The 20,614-nt window shown below is 41.2% G+C and overlaps 1 protein-coding gene across 1 annotated transcript in view; it reads left to right on the top strand.

The window, feature by feature from the left end:
- The first annotated feature begins 2,359 nt into the window (after window positions 1-2,359).
- ZNF236 (zinc finger protein 236) overlaps window positions 2,360-20,614 on the top strand; it is a 65,802-nt gene continuing 47,547 nt past the window's right edge. Inside the window, exons 1-6 of the mRNA XM_083359972.1 lie at window positions 2,360-2,401; window positions 3,084-3,248; window positions 4,546-4,724; window positions 9,817-9,941; window positions 18,018-18,190; window positions 19,699-19,845. Of these exons, the coding sequence (XP_083216098.1) occupies window positions 2,375-2,401; window positions 3,084-3,248; window positions 4,546-4,724; window positions 9,817-9,941; window positions 18,018-18,190; window positions 19,699-19,845 (816 nt within the window). The 5' untranslated portion in view covers window positions 2,360-2,374. The remainder of the gene's footprint in view (window positions 2,402-3,083; window positions 3,249-4,545; window positions 4,725-9,816; window positions 9,942-18,017; window positions 18,191-19,698; window positions 19,846-20,614) is intronic.

Here is a 20,614-nt window from a genome sequence, read left to right as displayed (position 1 = left end):
TACATACTGATATCTCAAACTCTGTTTTCTACTTGTTCATATATTGTTCATATTCCATCCGTCTGCATTTCAAACTGAAGGTATCTGCAAACAGAAAATGTGTAATAATGGCCTTTCCCTTGATGTAACAATTTTCATAATTCAGACTGGTGTATCTGAAATATATGCATATTGAGTAAATTTTGGATAGCCACTTGATGGATGCATTATAACAATGACATATATTTTCTGCTGTATGTTCATTATGTATAGGATCATTCAGATAGCAGGTATATAACATGTTTAACAAACCCACACTGTAGCTGATGCTAGTTCTAGTTCAGATTACATGAAGAGCCATAATTGACAACATAAGATGCTAGAATAGTTCTAACTTGCCCTGATTTCTGCATGTATTTTCCCAATTTACCATGACATTATTTCCTTAAATCTTGTGTTAAGAGTTTGCTATTTTATCAGAATTGATAAAAATGTATACCCAGTGAACATAATAATCCAGTATGAGTGTATCATGTTGCTATGGGTTTAATAGGGAAAAGGTTTATTTTTCATTTTTGTATTTACTCAGGTCTGAATAAAATCAAGCGTGGTAAAAGATTGTGACAAAAAAACTTCCTTACAATATCTCATTGTCAATATTGTAACAAGTAGGCAAATTGTTGTCGTGGATTGTACTTAGCAAATCCAGTTTGAAATGATTAAAAATCTTAATACTTTGCTTCATAATAAATCCCTGCCCTAAAAGTTTTGAATCCCGCAGTTGTATTTTGGAAACTTAATGTATTAAGTTAATCTATTGTGATTTAGTCAGGAAATTGTGGCTAAACTAATCATTGTTTAGTTTGCATATGAACCCACAAAGTATCATTGTAGAAGTGAAGGAGCCAATATCTGTGCCTATTACACAAATGTAGGATTTGGAATTCAAAATTTGTGATTATTAATTTTGTGTGAATATTTACCATCATTTGAATAATGAATTAATATTGATAGTAAAATTAAGTCAAAGTTATCTATCGACTGAATCTTGATACCATATGTAATATAATTTTAATAAGCCTTTGCCTAATGTAGCATTGGATTTCATTTAAATAATAGATTATAATGATGAACATTCAGATCGTTTTAAATTTTATTTTTTTTAGTGCAGTGATTAAAGTATAAAATTTGGCAATATGAAAATAGTTGAAAGACATGAATTTATTATATAATCAAATAATACAATTTGATTTGTTTTATATAGTATATTAACCTCAACATAATTATAGTTCTAGTATATTTAGGCTATGTCCAATCTCATACTCAGATATTCAGTAAATAAAAATGGCCTTTTGAAGTATTTATTTTATTCAGTAAGGTAAAATATTTCAGTGCCCTCTGAATTGTTAATTTTCAAATTAAAAAAATAAAAATATTTGAAATATGTTCTTAATTTTTGTTCTTGGTATTTAAAACTTTAGATCTTTTTCATGATCTGGTAAAATCACAAGATTTGTTTTTCTCGCCGTGCACATATATACATAATCTGAACTAGACTGTGTTGTTTCTCTGTATCATATAATATATGTGGGTATATGTATAATTATTTATTTTTGTCATATGTAGTGTATATTGGAGGTGGTGACCCTTTGAGAGCTGTATGCAATGAAATTTCATTTTAATGTATGCTGTTTAGTGTACATTCGAAGTGACAAATTATTCTGTTCTATTCTATCAAGGATATTTGATTGCAACACTTATTGAAATGACTATAAGAAGTTATTAAAGTACTATAATTATTTTATCATTAGTTTCCCTGGTTTTTTAAGCTTAACATTTAAAATAAAATAAAGGATTTTTAACAATTGCTGATATGGTGTTTAAAATGTTGGGGGACCAAAGTTAAAGTTTATACTCAAATCAGAGAAGCTCACTGACTGACTTTGAGACAGCCTCTACTTCTCAAAGATGCTTTTTCACGAGGCAATTGAACTTTCTTGTTTCCCTTTGAAGATGTTGCCTTGTGAAAAAGCATCTTTGGGACAACTATGACCTGGATGATTGAGAATCTCCATAGACCTTTTCTTCTCAGATTACAGGATTGTTGTGGTAAAATATAGAGTGAAGGCAGGATAGAAATGTAAAAAAAATAAAGATGAATCAGTTTAGACCATTTCGGCCACATATATCTTCTTTAAAAAAATGAGAGTTCATCCACGTAATATAGGCACAATTAGTTAATGAATAGTATAATGCCATTAAAAGTATTTTGCATTTACTTGTAGATGGTGTTTTAGCACTGAATGCAGAATAATAGTCATTGCTGGCAAATATCAGACTTCTGTAAGTGTGAATCTTTTGGTCTTTTTCAAAAGACACACTGTTTTGGCGCCACATGAGGGATCATGAGCAAAATGACAAGGTATGTATCTTAATTTTGAACAAAATAATGAGAAAATTGATGTAAAAAAGTATGCATTTTTTGTTCAATTTCTTCATGAATCAAATTTCAAGATTCCTAATTTTGCAAAAGATTTGGTTTATGGAATTTTCTTTCTCCTTCCCCCTGTATTTATGAAAAACAGAAAAAAACCTCATTTTATAACAATATTTTATTCCAGTGACAAGCTCTTAGCTATTGTAGAATTCTTTGAGTGTTTTTGTGAGTTAAAAAACATGTCATAAAACCTAAACTTTATTTCGAATGTTTTCACTATAAAAAGGTAAAGGTAAAGGTTCCCCCGCACATGCGTGCTAGTCGTTTCCGACTATAGACAGTTTTTAAAGATTATAAAAACAATGTATTTGTTGTAAAATTTATACTGGAAATTAAAAATCTGAGATTATAGAAAGACATTGTTTTAAAAGGAAATATTTAAAGTTCAGTGGCATTATAAAAAAAAGTTTGATGATAGGGATTGTTTCATTTAGACTTCAGGGTATCTACATGCAAATGGTTTATAAGACATGTTTGTATCTAAACATATATATACAATGTACTGTCAAGAATGACATAATTTCCAAGAGAGTTTAGAATAATTACTTTATATTCCCTCCTTTATAGTCCTATTAAATTTACTTTTCACTTTTCTTTTTTATAACAGCCTCATCAGTGTGACCAATGTCCAATGTCATTTAATGTTGAGTTCAATCTTACATTGCACAAATGTACTCACAATGGGGAAGATCCTATGTGTCCTGTTTGCAACAAAAAATTCTCAAGAGTGGCTAGTCTTAAAGCTCATATTATGCTTCATGAAAAGGAAGAGGTAAATGTATTTATTTTTAAGTATTTGTACAATATGAGCATTTGAAGTTAATGTGTGTATTTTGACATAGTCCTTAAATTGGTTCTTGATATTATTTAAGAAAAGAAGAGTATATATTTTCTAACTTTAATAACCTATTTTTTTTACTAATTTTTTATTTATTCTTAAATAAATTTAATAGTACTTACTTCCAAATAGTATGCATAGATTTTCTTCTGTCTTACATCAAAGCATTTCAGGATCATAATATTACAAACAGAGAAAATATCTGATTTTATGTCAAATACCTTTTGATTTAACCCTAGCTATGGTATGGTTTTTCCCTTTATATACTATAGTTCAGTTGATTCCAATTTGGAATTAAGATTCAAATTTATGTATTACGATTTGCATTTATAACATTGGGTTTGAAAGTATAGTTTTAGCATCAGAGTGGTTATTAGGGGAGCAAAATGCAGCAATTGTTTGCAAATTCACAAATAATGGCAAGATCAGATTGATGATCTTATTTCATATTGACAATTTGTATTTCCCAAACTACATATCTAAAAGTATGTTTTTATACATATCTAAGCTGCAAAATGTCATGAAATTCAAGTCCGAAATCAGTATATGATGTTTCATTTAGATACCAATTTCATACTTACCCAAATATCTTAAGTTAGTTTGAAAAATACATCTCTGACCAAAGTATAATTGGGTAAATCATGTGATTTGTTTGATTTTATAAATATATCAGTGCTGTATATATTGTAGTTTTGAGAAGATTTTACAAATTTATAAAATCTGATAATGAACTCCTGCATTTACTCGGGCCTTAGTTTAATATTGGTGAAGGGGTGAGAAAAGATTTGATAAATCCTCAACTTACAAGCACAATTGGAACTGGAATTTCGGTCATAAGTTGTTGTGGTCATAACTTGAGGCATGTAATTAAACTCATTTTTGGGCCATTTTTATGATAGCTAAGCAAATAATTGTGGTTGTTAAGCAAACTACATGGTCATAAGTGCAAATCCACTTTATCCAATGGGCTTTTTTTTGCCAGAAAATGGCAAAAAATATATATATTTCAAAATGCAATCACCGTTGGGAATGCTGTGGCACTTATAACTTTGAAGACAGGTTGTAAGTAGAGTGTCATAACTCTGGTCATTAAGCGATTGCTTGTAAGTTGAGGACTACCTCTAAGTCTGTTGGGTTTTCCGATTTTTTAAAAAATTGTTCACTTTTGTACGTGTCATAAAATATACTTCCACATTTCCAGAAAATAATCAAGCTGACATTACCTTTACAGAATCTCATCTGCTCAGAATGCGGAGATGAATTCACTTTGCAGAGCCAGTTGGCCCTTCATATGGAAGAACATCGGCAAGAGTTGTCTGGAAGCAAAACCCATATCTGTAAAACCTGTAAGAAAGAGGTTGAAACGGCTTCCCAACTAAAGGAACATATGAAAACTCACTACAAAATAAGGTGAAAATCATCGATTCTTTACATATGTTCATAAGTAGGTTAAATGATAATAAAGTGATCTGGTTGACTTACCATACTGTCTCATTCTCAGAAACATGGTTGGATGATTTTTAGTAATCCTATAAAAGCCCCAGATTTCATACCTTGTGATTTTCAACATCTTGGGGCAGGGGGAACAGATTTCATACCTGAAATCTACATTGGAGAGTTCATACACAAAAATAGAGCCTTTATTTATTTACTTACTTACTTACTTACTTACTTACTTATTTGTTTATTATGAGACTTCTATGCCGCCCTATCTCCCGAAGGACTCAGGGCGGCTAACAACAATAAAATACAAATGAATACAAATATTAAAAAAGAATTAAATTGTGTCAAAGTCCCACTAAAACCAATAAAAATATTTAAAATAATTAAAAACCCCATTATCATCAGTCCAGGTCGGCCTGTTGGAAAAGATATGTCTTAAGGTCACGGCGAAAGGACCGAAGGTCTGGGGCCATCCAGAGCTCCCGGGGGAGTTGATTCCACCAAGCAGGTGCCCCAACAGAGAAGGTACTCCCCCTGGGGGTCGCCAGCTGACATTGTCTGGCCGACGGCACCCTGAGTGGACAGGGCGATGGGAAAACATTCCTGGCAGCAGACGTTCCTGCAAATATCCTGGGCCTAAGCCATGTAGGGCTTTATACGTAAGAACCAGCACCTTGAATCTCACCCGGAGGGCAACTGGTAGCCAATACAGCTCACGCAGCAGGGGTGTAATATGGGAGTATTAGGATGCTCCCATCACAACCCGCGCGACCGCATTCTGCACCAGCTGAAGCCTTCGGGTGATCTTCAAGGGCAGCCCCATGTAGAGAGCATTGCAGTAATCTACCCGGGAGGTGACGAGCACATGAGTGACCGTATGTAAAGCATAAATGGAGTTCCTAAGAATCCACACTTGATTTTATGTATACCTTAAATGTCAGTAGAATGCAGGAGAAAATTATACTTCAAATATTGGTTGAAGGCTTATGACTAGCAAGACTAACTCAGAAGAAAAAAAGCTAGATCCATGTAAAAGTATACTTTTTGATAGAGTACTGTTTTTTTAATTAGAGTGACTTTTAGGACTTGAAGCAGCATAAAACCCATCTCAATATACACAGTAATTTCACAATTTGTAATGTATGGCAGTGAAAGTTGGACCATAAAAAAGGCTGAGCGCCAAAGAATTGAGGCCTTTGAACTGTGGTGCTGGAGAAGACTCCTACGAGTCCCTTGGACTGCAAGGCGATCAAACCGGTCAGTCCTAGAGGAGATCAACCCTGACTGTTCTTTAGAAGGCCAGATCCTGAGGCTAAAACTCAAATACTTTGGCCACCTAATGAGAAGGAAGGACTCACTGGAGAAGAGCCTAATGGCAATAGAAGAAGGGGACGACAGAGAATGAGGTGGCTGGATGGAGTCACTAAAGCAGTAGGCGTGAGCTTAAATGGACTCCAGAAGATAGTAGAGGACAGGAAGGCCTGGAGGAAGGTTGTCCATAGGGTTGCGATGGGTCGGACACAACTTCGCAGCTAACAACAACAACAAAAATTTCACATTGAAATGGTACGGATTAACCTGATGCTGCTGGTAATGTAGCAAATGTCTGTGGAAGGCTAGCCATGTATGTCCTGTTTGTAAATGGAGGAATCAAGAGGAATTCAGTGTGTGTGTACCCACTGGGCACCCCACTACACACTTCCTTCCATGTAGATGCAGTTCCATTGAGGACCACACGCTGAGTACGGCCTGTTAGCCAGCTATGAATCCATCTGGTGGTGATGCTATCTAACCCACATTTTTCTATCTTATCAAGTAGTAGGTTGTGATCTACTTTATCAAATGCCTTACTGAAGTCCAAGTAAATTATATCTACAGCATTCCTCTGGTCCACAAAATTAGTGGCTGACAGGCATGTGGTCCTCAATGGAACTGCATCTACATGGAAGGAAGTGTATAGTGGGGTGCCCCAGGGCTCTGTTCTGGGCCCAGTGCTCTTCAACATCTTCATCAGCGATTTGGACAAGGGGATAGATAGGGAACTCATCAAATTTGCAGATGACACCAAGCTGGCAGGAATAGCCAATACTCCAGAAGATAGGCTTAAAATACAGGAGGATCTGGACAGACTCGAATACTGGGTGCTATCTAACAAAATGAAATTCAATGGTGAAAAAAGTAAGGTTGTACACTTAGGCAGGAAAAATCAAAAGCACAGGTATAGTATAGGTGGTACCTTGCTCAGTAGTAGTAACTGTGAGAGGGATCTCGGAGTCCTAGTAGACAATCACTTCAATATGAGCCAGCAGTGTGCTGCAGCTGCCAAAAAAGCCAACACCGTGCTAGGCTGCATTAACAGGGATAGAATCAAGATCACGTGAAGTACTAATACCACTTTACAATGCCTTGGTAAGGCCACACCTGGAATACTGCATCCAGTTTTGGTCACAACGATGTAAAAAAGATGTTGAGACTCTAGAAGAGTACAGAGAAGAGCAACAAAGATGATTGGGGGACTGGAGGCTAAAACATATAGGGAACGGTTGCTGGAATTGGGCATGTGTAGTTTAACAAAGAGAAGGGTGAGGGATGACATGATAGCAGTGTTCCAATATCTCAGGGGCTGCCACAAATAAGAGGGAGTCAAGCTATTCTCCAAAGCACCTGAAAGCAGGACAAGAAGCAACAGATGGAAACTAGTCAAGGAGAGAAGCAACCTAGAACTAAGGAGAAACTTCCTGACAGTTAGAACAATTAACCAGTGGAACAACCTGCCTCCAGAGGTGGTGAATGCTCCAACACTGGAAGTTTTTAAGAGGAGACTGGACAGCCATTTGCCTGAAATGGTATAGGGTTTCCTGCCTGAGCAGGGGGTTGGACTATATGACCTCCAAGGTTCCTTCCAACTTCTTCTTCTTCTTCTTCTTCTTCTTCTTCTTCTTCTTCTTCTTCTTCTTCTTCTTCTTCTTCTTCTTCTTCTTCTTCTTCTTTTTCTTTTTTTCTTCTTCTTCTTCCTATTACTATTACTATTACTATTAAAAAGTGTATCCTCATGGCAGATTGTGGAGACTTTCTGCCAGGCTCATTCTCATCTATTTTTTAAAATAAAACATCAGTACAAGTTAAAGGCACCTGTTTTAAAGCTTTTTGACTACCTGCTCTATTTTGCTTCCTCTTGCTTAAGTTATCAATGCAGTCTAAGCCAAGCTACCTTTCAGTCAGACTTTGGCAATGTTTTTTCAGATGAGGTCTCCAAGTCTGTCTCCCAGTCAAACGGATGTAGTATTACAGAGGGACTGGGATTTAACATTTTTCAGTTCCTGCCACATTTTTGTGTAATTTGAGGAGGGAGGGGCTGATGACTTTTAAGTGGGGAGATGGGAATGTTCCACCCTCCAAAGGTTTGTACTCCTGTGTTATCCTTATTTTTATTCTTGTAAACCAATATTTAAGCTGGTGAAGTTCAGTATTTTGCTGTGAAATTTCAGAGGGATCATCTCAGGCTTGTTGGCTGGGAATTGCCCATCCTTGATTTCAGTGTTCCATTTTACAAGATACGCAAGTTTTATGTACAAACAAAATAACCCAGTCGGCATAACCAGCCAGCCATAGTCTATCTCTTTACCTGCATTTATATGTGATCTGCTCATATGACTAGGTGATTTACCTCCCCCCCCCTTTGATGTCAGTATGCATAATGTCACCGTCATCGATGCAAGCAGATAATCTTCCTTTGTCACCAACGTTTCCTCATAATCTCTAGCACTGTTTCCATTCTAGGAGCAGTTGTTGCCAGCATCATGTAACATCTTACATCCTATAATGGCAGGAAGCAGAATTGAGAGTTTGCTATCTCCAGATTTCTGAAGATATATAATGTCCTGCTTATAATCAGGAGCAGAAAATGGAGGATATGTAAAGAATGCAGCGATTTATTTTAGGTAAAGAATGCAGCAATTTATCCTTGGTTGTAGAAAAGTTTTTACTGATGTCCTCAATCAGTAAAAATGTTTCCATAACAAAGGATAAAGAATTTGGAAGTCAAATAACCTCTTAGCATTTATTAGAGTGAGGAGCTGACAGGAATACATCTTTCAGTTTAAAATGTGAATTTATGAAACTGAGAAAGTTTCCTGTAAAGGTCAGTTGCAATTTAGATACCTTACTTACACTCTTAGGCCCGATTTATGCATTCGCTGGGACAGCATGTCCATTCGTGAGGTAGAGGAACAGCGCAAATTCCTTTCCTACAGCAGGCAGATACTGGTGTGTGGACAAACAGTGTCCATGTGGAGCCCAGATGCTCAGTGGATTATTATGTGTGGTCTCCTCTACCTACATTTCCCTCCTTTTCTGTGTGTGAAAAATTGGCTGAGAACCTGTCCCACCTTTTCATGTAACAAATTCCCTACTCTTTATCTCAGATACTGTAGACAGCATTTCTTCTTTCTATGAAGCACTAACAGTGTGTCTCAGTCCAGTCCCACTGCATGTATTTCAACAAGGACGGCAACTTGATTTGAAGACATATCGATGTATTAATCATGTTAATTTTCATTGATTAATCAGCTAATTTATTGGATAATTGTGCATTTTTTTGCTAATGCCCATGTGTCAGATGCATAATCTTAGTAAACGTGCTCCATATAAAAATTCCTATTTTAATATGGTGTTTGTTATCTGCATTTTCTTTTTATTACATTAGAACATCTTTTTGATCAAATACAAATGTAATTGCAGTCCTAAATAGTCCAAGCTTTCTGGACATTGGTAGAAAAAAAAGAATTAGACTTAAGATGATCACTGTTTTGGCACTAATTTGTTGCTCTTTGTTACCAGTATCACCTATAATGCTTGTTAAAATAAGATATTTGGTGCATAATCGTGATTATATAATATTACTAGCAAGGCACCTATTTTATTGTATATCTGAACAAAATAATGGTAATTTTGTATATTGTTAATAGTGAAACAATAAGAAAACTAGTTTACTTTAAGATCTGTTGATGATTATATGGTTAAAATAATGTTGACGTTTCATTTTTTTAAATGTTCATAGGGTATCAAATACCAGGTCATATAATAGAAATATTGACCGAAGTGGGTTTACATATTCGTGTCCACATTGTGGAAAGACTTTCCAGAAACCAAGTCAGTTAACACGACATGTTCGAATACACACAGGTAAGGTGAACATATGCATCAAGCATATATTTGAATTTGTTGGTAGCCCTATGAAATCCTTTTTTTTTTTGCTTTGTGTGTATGCTTAGGGTAATTCGATTTTTTTTAAAGAAATCATGTAATGCCCTGCTAATTCTTTATAAAAAAAGCATAAAAATGATCTGGCACAAATTTTATTTAAAAAATGTAAATATCCACATCTTACCACTGAGTTATCCTTAGAACAGTTGAGGATTATATGAGTGCGCTACATTTCCCCCTTCACTGAATGTAAACCTCTGAAGTAATGAGCCCCATCTGTTTGTGGAAATCTTCTGTGGTCAAGATTATCCTATATGGAGAGCTCAGATGTTCATTTTCATTATTGAGAGAATGGGGCAATGGGAATTTTGTCTACAGCAGTCTTTGGTTTTGTCTGCATCAGACAAGAAAACTTCTTGTGCGAGAAATCAGCACTTCAGTTTTCAAAATTGTAAATATATTGTATACTGTGACAAGTATAACATACATTTGAACCAATGCAGTAATTGCTAGGGTTTGTGGTGAATTTACTTTTTGAATTTATCAGTAAAGATACCCCCAAAAAGTTTTCATTCCTACAAATCTTTGACAATCATTTTTTGCCCTTTCCCCCCATATTTTAATGAATTTTTGTAATAGTACAGTAAGACTTTTTAGATGAATATTAATTAAAGGATAAGAAAAAAATGAAAAATCTTAGTCATCACAAAAAATCCAGCCCTTGGGGAAAAAAATATCAGAAAATAATTAATTAGCTTCTCAGCAAATTCCAGATTGCTGAATTTTTCCATATATGTCCTAAACAGCTCTGTGCAAATCATATCTATCTGTTTGCATAGGGATTGCATTCAAAGGATTTCAAGGTATAAAACTCCATGCACCAAGCGGGATGCAGGGTGCCTGATATGTGTCTCCAACCCATAAGTTCCCATCAAAGAAAAAAGTGTCAGGCAAATTTAAAGTTAATTTGTTGGTATAAACAGGGCTTTTTTTCTCATAGAACGCTCAGAACGGCATTCCGGCACTTTTTTTTAAAAAAAAGAAAAAGCTCCCTCTATTGGCTTTAGGAGTAGGCAATCTTGGCTCTTTTTTATGACTCATGGACTTCAACTCCCAGAAATCCTGAGCCAGCCATGCTGAGGGGAAAGAGAGAGGTTTCCAAGCTGAGCCATGCTGGCTCAGGAATTCTGGGAGTTGAAGTCCTTGAGTCATAAAAGAGCCAAGGTTGCCTATCCTGCACTAGAGGAGGACATTAAAATTATTTACAAGGTTACTTCTTTAGAAACTAAACTTTTAGAATCTAAAACAGCTAATTCAAAAAAGCCAACAGGAAAGAACCTCACATTTTTCATCTGCTTCTGTCTTTTGGAAGGTAAAATTGTAAGCTTGTAAGCCGCCCTGAGTCTTCGGAGAAGGGCGGGATATAAATGGAATTAAAATAAAAAAATAAAATAAAATAAAATTAGATAACAAAATAATCTATTTCTTAATAATCTATTTCTTTCATCTGCAATGAAAGCAATAAAAGTAAAAGGAAAGAAATGAGAAACATTTTTCTCAATGTAATATGTCTAATTTAGCTGATGCTAGAAAAAATAGTATCTTTTGTACACTCTTGAAAACTATTTTGAATCTATAACCATCTATTACAACTAAACCACTTTAAATTAAACAATTCTTAAGAATGAAATATTCTTGATTTAGACTTTACTTTTACTGTTTGGACTGTTGTGTGTTTTGAAAAATAGATTATTTAGAATCTAGTTATGTTGCACTTCAGTCTTTAAATAATTAACCCAGTATATACATAACAATATATGATGTTTTTCATGGTGAACTTAACATCAATAACAACATTTATTAAAAAGGCTAAAATAATTTCTGGTGGTATTATCTGTACATTAAAATTTTGTTTAGTCACAATCTTTCACTTTTCACATTCTGGACAAGCAGTGGTCATGTATCCTAGATGTTACATATGTGCATAAGCGTAGTCAGTAGCATATGCCTTTTTAAAAATATCAGACATGCAAAGAAACAAAAATAAGTCCAAAATATCTGTATTACATCCAGAAATGTCAACTTTGCAACCAATATTTCTCATCCATAACTATGACACCCTAAGGATACCTGCATATATGCAAATGCTTCTCTAGGATCAGTAACGCAGCAGGGATTGCTTTTTCCTTCCAGTAACAGATTGCTGGGAAATGTTGTGACTCAGGGCCAGCCTGTGGGTCCGACAGCCGGGTCCGATGTATCGGAGGACTCAGATGTGGGGGAGGAGGGAAACGAACCGGCTGATGATGATTTGGAGACTTTGCAGAGTCCTCAGCCGGGAACCTCTTCTCAGCTGTGTGAGCCCGAGAGTGCGGAGGATGATGACCCACAGCTGGCCCTGTTCAAGGACGCCCGACGCAGGAGGCAGACGAGCAGGGACAAACAAAGAAAGGCTATGGGACTCCTCGGGAGGAGGCACAGGGAGACCACGCCCTGAGCTCTCTATAAAAGAAGTGTTTGGGGAGGGGCTGGTTGCTGAAAGCAACTTTTCCGTTTGAGAAGTCAAGCTCTTGTATTCTTGTAACAGTGTAATTAAAACTTGGCAGAAGCCTTTTGGTCTTGGACGCTTTCCAGACTCTTCTTTTGATTAGGGGTGCGAGAAGAGGGCTGGTTCAGAACAGTTTGCTTTCAGCCACCCACCCCTTAATACTACGATGGAGCAGCTTCTTGCCGAGAATGCCCAGCTCAACCAGCAACTCACCTTGCTGGCCACTCAGGTGGCACAACTGCAGGCTCAGGTACATGCTGCCCCCCCACCCAGGAGGAAATGTCAGATAGCTATGCCGGATAAATTTGCTGGTAAACCAGAACTGTTTCCTGCCTTCCTGGGACAATGCCAGCTTTATATCAGCGTGAGAGCAGCTGATTTCCCCACTGACCGAGATAAGGTGGGATTCGTATTGAGCCTTCTGTCGGGAGATGCAGCTCGTTGGGGCACGCCTCTGTTGGCACAGCCTAGCCCTTTGTTGGATAACTTTGGGGGGTTTTGTGACCATATGCGCCTCATGTACGAGGACCCGATTAAGGCGCAGACGGCCACCCGACGCCTGAAAGCTTTGAGGCAGGGTCAGCGCCCTCTACAGGCCTATATCAGCGATTTCCGGCTGCTTAGCCAGGATTCCGCCTGGAATGAGGCTGCGCTCGTGGATGCATTTCAGGATGGCTTGTCAGAGGAGATGTTGGATGAGCTGGCCCGCGTGGACATTCCCTCAGACCTGAATGGGCTGATCCATCTTTGTCTGCGGATCGATGCCCGGCTGCAGCAGCGTAAGAGTCGCCGTGCCACCCCACAGACCCCTGCCACCCCTGTTGTGCGTGAGCCCCCAGTCCAGAGGGAGGAGCTAATGGAGCTGGGTGCCGCCAGGTCCCGTCTATCGGTGACGGAAATGGACAGACGACGATCGGAGGGGTTGTGTTTTTACTGTGGGGACCCTGGACATTTGGCTGCTTCTTGCCCGAAGAAGCGTCAGCGGGCGTCAGTGACCAAGCCTGCCCCGAGAAAGTCCCCTGCTTTGCTATCGGGAAACGGCCCGAGCCCGATCTAGACGGTGTGAAAGATCGGGCGACCCACAACATCCACACCGAGCGACGTTGTTCCGACGGTGCCTGTGAACCTCCACGGCATTTGATTTTGGAGGCACGTCTGATCCTTCCTGGCAAGCCAGAGGGGATTCCGGTCCATGCCTTAATTGACTCTGGGGCTACCACTAACTTTATGGATTCGGCCTTTGTGGCCAAATGGGCTGTTCCCCAGTGTCCAGTGGATCCGCCCATGCTTGTGGAGACCATCGATGGTCGAGTGCTCCTGTCCGGGCCTATCACGGCCGCCACGCAACCCGTGTGTATGGCCATCAGTACCCATGTGGAGGCCATTCAGTTCTACGTCACTTCGGATCTGCACTTCCCCGTGGTCTTGGGACTGGCGTGGCTCCGGGCGCATGATCCACAGATCTATTGGTCTCAGAACTTGGTCACCTTCCCAAGTTTGCAGTGCGTGGACCACACCCGCCATATCTGTGCCGGCCAGGTGGAGGGTTCCCCAGGGGTTTCCTTGCCTCCCGAACTGTCCGACTTTGCTGACGTGTTCAGCGAGTCAGAGGCGGACCAATTACCCCCGCACAGGCCCTACGACTGCTCCATTGACCTAGTCCCTGATGCGCCTCTCCCAGTGGGGCGTTTGTACTCCATGTCAGAGCCCGAGTTGGCTGCATTGCGGGACTTCCTGACGAAGAACTTGGCTCGTGGTTTCATCCGGCCCTCGTCCTCGCCAGTGTCTGCGCCCGTGCTCTTCGTCAAAAAGAAGTCGGGCGAGTTACGGCTTTGCTGTGACTACCGGAAACTCAACGCTATCACGGTGCGTAACCGCTACCCGCTGCCCCTCATCCCCGAGCTCTTGGACCGACTCCGGGAGGCTAAGATCTTCACGAAACTGGACCTGCGTGGAGCTTACAACCTCGTCAGGGTTCGGCCGGGTGATGAGTGGAAGACGGCGTTTGGTACTCGCTATGGACATTTCGAGTACACGGTGATGCCGTTTGGCCTGACCAACGCCCCCGCTGTGTTTCAGCATTTTATGAATGACATCTTTCGGGATCTGTTGGACCAGTTTGTTGTGATTTACCTGGACGACATCCTGATTTACTCCCCGTCGCGTGAAGCGCATCATCAGCATCTCCGTCAGGTCCTGCAGCGCCTCCGGAAACATCGGCTGTTTGCCAAGTTGGAGAAGTGCCAGTTCTACCAGGTGACCATTGATTTCTTGGGTCACCGCATTTCTCCTGAGGGCATCGCCATGGAACCGAGTAAAGTTGAGTCGTTGCAGAGTTGGCAACCCCCGCGTCGCGTGAAGGATATTCAGCGACTTCTTGGATTTGCCAACTACTATCGGACATTCATCCCTGGCTTTGCTGCCTTGACAGCCCCCCTCACCCGGCTCCTGCAGAAGAAGACTCGGTTCCAGTGGAACGCCCCCGAACAACAGGCGTTCCAAGCTTTGAAGGACGCCTTCATGAAGGAGCCCATCTTGAAGCATCCTGACCCGCAACGGCCGTTTGTCGTGGAGGCGGACGCCTCCGACATTGCCATTGGGGCCGTGTTACTCCAGGCAGCGACGCCCAACGGTACCCTTTTCCCTTGTGCGTATCACTCACGGAAATTGAATCCCTCGGAGCGCAACTATACCATCTGGGAGAAGGAGCTGCTGGCCATCAAGGCGGCGTTCGAGGCTTGGAGGCATCATCTGGAGGGGGCGCGGCATCAAATCGAGGTCCGGACGGACCACAAGAATCTGGAAAGCCTGCAGACCGCTCGGAATTTGAACCAACGCCAGATCCGGTGGTCCCTCTTCTTTGCGAGGTTTGACTTCCGGGTGCGGTACATACCAAGCGGGCACAACCAGAGAGCGGATGCTCTGTCCAGGAAGCCCGAGTACACCCGAGTGGAAGACAAGCTTCCGCCCAGGACCGTGATCCCCGTCGAGTCTTTTGCTGCGGTGCGGGAGCCGGTGGATATACGGGCTCGGATCCGGGAGGCGCAGCAGCAGGAGGCGTGGGTGGCTCAGCGGAAGGAAGAGGTGGGGCCAGATTCGCCTTGGTCGGTCACGGATGGACTCCTGTATTATCGTGACCGGCTCTATGTTCCAGGAGGGCCACTCAGGGGACTCGTCCTCAGCCAATGTCATGATAACCCGGCTGCGGGGCATTTTGGCCTGTTCAAGACTCTGAACCTGGTCTCCCGTACATTCTGGTGGCCCCGAGTCCGACACGATGTCCAGTCTTATGTCACCTCCTGCGTCCCATGCAGGCAGGCCAAGTCAGCGACAGGGGCCCCGCCTGGTTTACTGCAGCCTTTGCCAACGCCCAAGAGACCCTGGGGGGCTGTGTCCATGGACTTTCTGACGGATCTACCCCCATCCTCCGGCTTCACGACAGTGTTTGTGGTGGTGGACATGTTGACCAAGATGGCGCACTTCATCCCCTGTCGCGGCTTACCGTCAGCTCGCGCCACTAGTCGCATGTTCATCCAACAGGTGTTCCGGCTGCACGGCCTTCCCGATAGAGTCGTCTCCGATAGGGGGGCCCAGTTTACAGCCCGCTTCTGGCAGGAGTTGATGCGGGCGTTGGACATTAAGGTTTGCCTCTCGTCCGCGCATCATCCTCAGACCGACGGGGGTACCGAGAAGGTCATCGGCATTTTGGAGCAGTATCTGCGCTGCTACGTTAACCTGCAGCAGGACAATTGGGTGGACTATTTGGCCATAGCCGAGTTTGCCTTTAACAACTCGCAGCACACCTCCACGCAGATGACACCGTTCTTGGCCAATGTGGGTTATCACCCTCGGTTTTTCCCCCTTTCTCCCGTGGACTCACCGGAGCCGGCAGCGAACGAATTCATGGCGGAGTTACAGGCGATCCATCGGTTGGTGCGACGGCAGCTGGAGAAGGCCAAGGCCGACTACAAGAGGTTCGCCGATCGGTCGAGAAGGGATACGCCTCCATTATCGGTGGGGGATCGGGTCTGGCTGTCCACCAGGAACCTACCATCCACTCGGCCGGCGAGGAAGCTGGACCACCGTTACCTTGGACCGTTCCCAGTCGAGGCCGTCATCAACCCGGTCGCCTATCGTTTAACTCTGCCACGTTCCCTGCACGTGCACCCCGTCTTCCATCGGTCCTTGTTGGTCCCCGAACAACCGGCTTGTCCACTTCGCCAAGCGGAACCTCCCCCATCAGGACCTCGTGATGGCGACAGCACCCCCGAGTACGAGGTCGCCAGCATCAGGGATTCCCGCTGGCTGAAAGGTCGCTTCCAGTACCTGATCGAGTGGAAAGGGTACGGGCCGGAGGACTTCACATGGGAAGACGCGACCGCCGTTCATGCCCCTGCGTTGGTGACTGCGTTTCACGAACAGTTCCCATCCCGACCGCATACGGATCGGCAGACCCGGGGGAAGGGCCCTGCGGTGCGGGATAGTGTTGTGACTCAGGGCCAGCCTGTGGGTCCGACAGCCGGGTCCGATGTATCGGAGGACTCAGATGTGGGGGAGGAGGGAAACGAACCGGCTGATGATGATTTGGAGACTTTGCAGAGTCCTCAGCCGGGAACCTCTTCTCAGCTGTGTGAGCCCGAGAGTGCGGAGGATGATGACCCACAGCTGGCCCTGTTCAAGGACGCCCGACGCAGGAGGCAGACGAGCAGGGACAAACAAAGAAAGGCTATGGGACTCCTCGGGAGGAGGCACAGGGAGACCACGCCCTGAGCTCTCTATAAAAGAAGTGTTTGGGGAGGGGCTGGTTGCTGAAAGCAACTTTTCCGTTTGAGAAGTCAAGCTCTTGTATTCTTGTAACAGTGTAATTAAAACTTGGCAGAAGCCTTTTGGTCTTGGACGCTTTCCAGACTCTTCTTTTGATTAGGGGTGCGAGAAGAGGGCTGGTTCAGAACAGGAAATACCAAACATGGCCTTGAAAATTCTAATGTTTGTTACAAATTTTTCTGGATGTGGTTGGAAAGAGGCTGTTTGGTGCCAGAGACCACTGCTATGAGGAACACAGCTCTGGGTCGGGGTTCGGAGCAGCTCCGGGTGGGGGCTCAGCACGGGCTGCGGCGTGGCAACTGCGGGGAGGGGAATCCCCACGGCGGCTGTAGGGAGGGGAATCCCAGTGGCATGTGGCTCTGAGCCGCAGGGGCGGGGGTGCAAAGGACGGGCGGACGCTGTGGCAAGACACCGGCATCGCTCCCAGTGACAGCACCTCTGAGTTCCGGCACCTTTTTTTTTTTTTTTTTAGAAAAAAAGCAGTCGGTATAAATGGACAATTTTGCATCTATCAATAGCCACTAATAGGGCATACATTAGGGATAAATGTGTTGAGTTTGTAGCTTAAATAATTGTATATTGTTTTAACTATGCAGACTTTAGAATTTTCTTTTTTCCATTTCCCTAATGCTGCTTTATTGATGAGAAAGTATTTCTTTGTTTGATGTGTGTGTTGTTTTTAGGTGAAAGGCCATTTAAGTGTAGTGAATGTGGAAAAGCTTTTAATCAGAAAGGTGCATTGCAAACCCATATGATCAAACACACTGGTGAAAAACCGCATCCTTGTGCCTTTTGCCCTGCAGCCTTTTCTCAGAAAGGCAACCTTCAATCACACGTTCAAAGAGTACACTCAGAGGTAAGTCTGATTTTTTTTTTGTTTTAATTTTGTTACTAACATTCTGTGTTTCCAGAATTTTTCAAGCAACCACAATTTGCCACAATTTGCTACTCATTTGAATTTTATACTACGTTCTTTCATTTTCCGTACATAAAAAGGATGCTTCTGGGGAAAACAAACAAGTATACCATAATTAAATTAAGGTGAAATCAGGAAGAAATGTTCTTTGTTACAATAAAACTTTCCTTATTTGGGGTCGATGGCTGTCCATTAAATCCAAAAGCCCAATGTTCTTGTTTGTACAATCTTTGTATCATTACATAACTGATGTTTTATAGATTTTGTGTCAATTTCTATAATTTGTATTATGCAATATGTATTTGGACATTATTTTAGAAATGAAATCTGAACACAAGTTTAATCTATTCCATCCAAATTCTGCTTAATGAAGGTCCATCAAGTCAAGGTTTCACTGTATAAATAGTCCTTGTTTAGTGACTGCCTTGTTCTGTGACCATTTGCAGTTACAATATGGATAAAGAAGTAACTTTGCAACCAGTCCTCAAATTTATGACCTTCTTAAATCTATCTGAACTAAAAGCTGAAGTAAGATCATAAGCGCAGTTATGGTTTCATTTAACGACTGCTTTGCTTATTGACCAAGCTGCAGGTCCCAATTGTAGTCGCTAAATGAGGGCTAGCTGTACATTATTATGGAATTTCCCTATATCTTTCTTGTCTCTTGTTGCAATGTATCTTCCTTGGGTACTTCTACATATAGTCAGGTAAATGAAGAGTTTGCTTGATGGAAAGCCTACTGCATCATTTTCTATTTATGCTATTATGTAGCATGTATCCCAAAGAGCTTGCAATATGATGCCTGGGCTAATGCCTCCTTAAGTAACACCAGCTGCCTGCAATTAGTGCAGGTTCGCATCCCACCAGGCTCAAGGTTGACTCAGCCTTCCATCCTTCCGAGGTAGGTAAAATGAGGACCCAGATTGTTGGGGGCAATAAGCTGACTTTGTAATAATGCCGCTTGGGTGTATGTGTGAAAGCCCTAACAAGCAGGCATATACAGAGAATGAAGGCTACTGCTAAGCTTGTAAGCCGCCCTGAGTCTTCGGAGAAGGGCGGGATATAAATGGAATTAAAAAAAATTAAAAAAAAAATTTGGACCCTGATTTTTTCCATTCTCATGATAAAACTTTTTCTGCTGTATGCTGACTGCTATATCTCAGATAAATGAGATATAGATACTCCATATAGTAGATACTGCAGCACTGAAACTAGCCTTCTGTTCCATGCAGTATGCTTTTTCAAACCTCTCTGTTTTTGATATTCCTAGAGATGTTTAAGAATGACAGAGAAGTTTTATTACATAGGATTGATTTTATTTAAATTATTTTCAGAATAAAACCAATTACAATAAAATAGTGTATATTAAGTACCCATGTAATAATGTATGTAATATTTTTTGCATATAAGAATACATGTGGTAACATATATTCTTTTTGTTTCTGAAGGTAAAGAATGGCCCTATGTATAATTGTACAGAGTGTAGTTGTATTTTCAAAAGTTTAGGCAGCTTAAATACTCATATCAGCAAGATGCATATGAGCTCCACACAAAACACAACAAACTCTACTACAGAAACAGCTCATATTACAACGGTAACATTTATATTCTGATATCTTGCATTATAGTGTGTGCTTGTGCATGTATGAAATGTATGCCTTGTATGTCTTGGTAGAACAAAATTCACAAAGAAATGAATTGTTTTGCAAGAACGCAGGACTGTCATTTATAAATTACAGAAATGTTGTTATTCTTTTACTTAAAAAAATCTTTCACTGATTGTTGAAGCGACATATAACTTCAAAGTGGCGAGGAGAGGGGAGTGAGAAAATATTTCTGTAAACTTTTGTAGTATTTTAATGCAGTTTCAAACTTTTTTTTAATCTAATGAAAAGTAAAAAATAAACCTGCTAGATAATAGTTATTCCTCATGTCCACAATAGGCTTTTTCATAATAGAGAAATTATTCACTTTTCTTGATATTACTCATAAATGTTTTTACAAAGCAGAGTTTTTAGAGCATCTAGAGCATTTTCTCTTACTTAAAACCATCTTATGACCCAGTAAATGTTTGCAGAACATGTAAAATGCAGTCTAGCAGTCTGATAATTTTTTCATGTGTCACTAGCAGTTTTCATCAGGACATAGAAAAAAGCAAACATAAATGTTCTTAGTATTTTTTTTGACCAGAAGTAGAGACACTTGAAGGGACGCGGTGGCTCAGTGAGTTAGGACGCTGAGCTTGTCGATCAGAAGGTTGGCAGTTTGGCAGGTCGAATCCCTAGTGCCACGTAACAGAGTGAGCGCCTGTTACTCGTCCCAGCTTCTGCCAACCTAGCAGTTCGAAAGCATGTAAAAATGCAA

This window comes from Vipera ursinii (genome assembly GCF_947247035.1).
Source record: "Vipera ursinii genome assembly, chromosome: 3".
NCBI classification, from domain to species: Eukaryota; Metazoa; Chordata; class Lepidosauria; order Squamata; family Viperidae; genus Vipera; species Vipera ursinii.
Note: the sequence above shows the minus strand (reverse complement) of the source record. Positions and strands in the feature narration are given on the sequence as shown.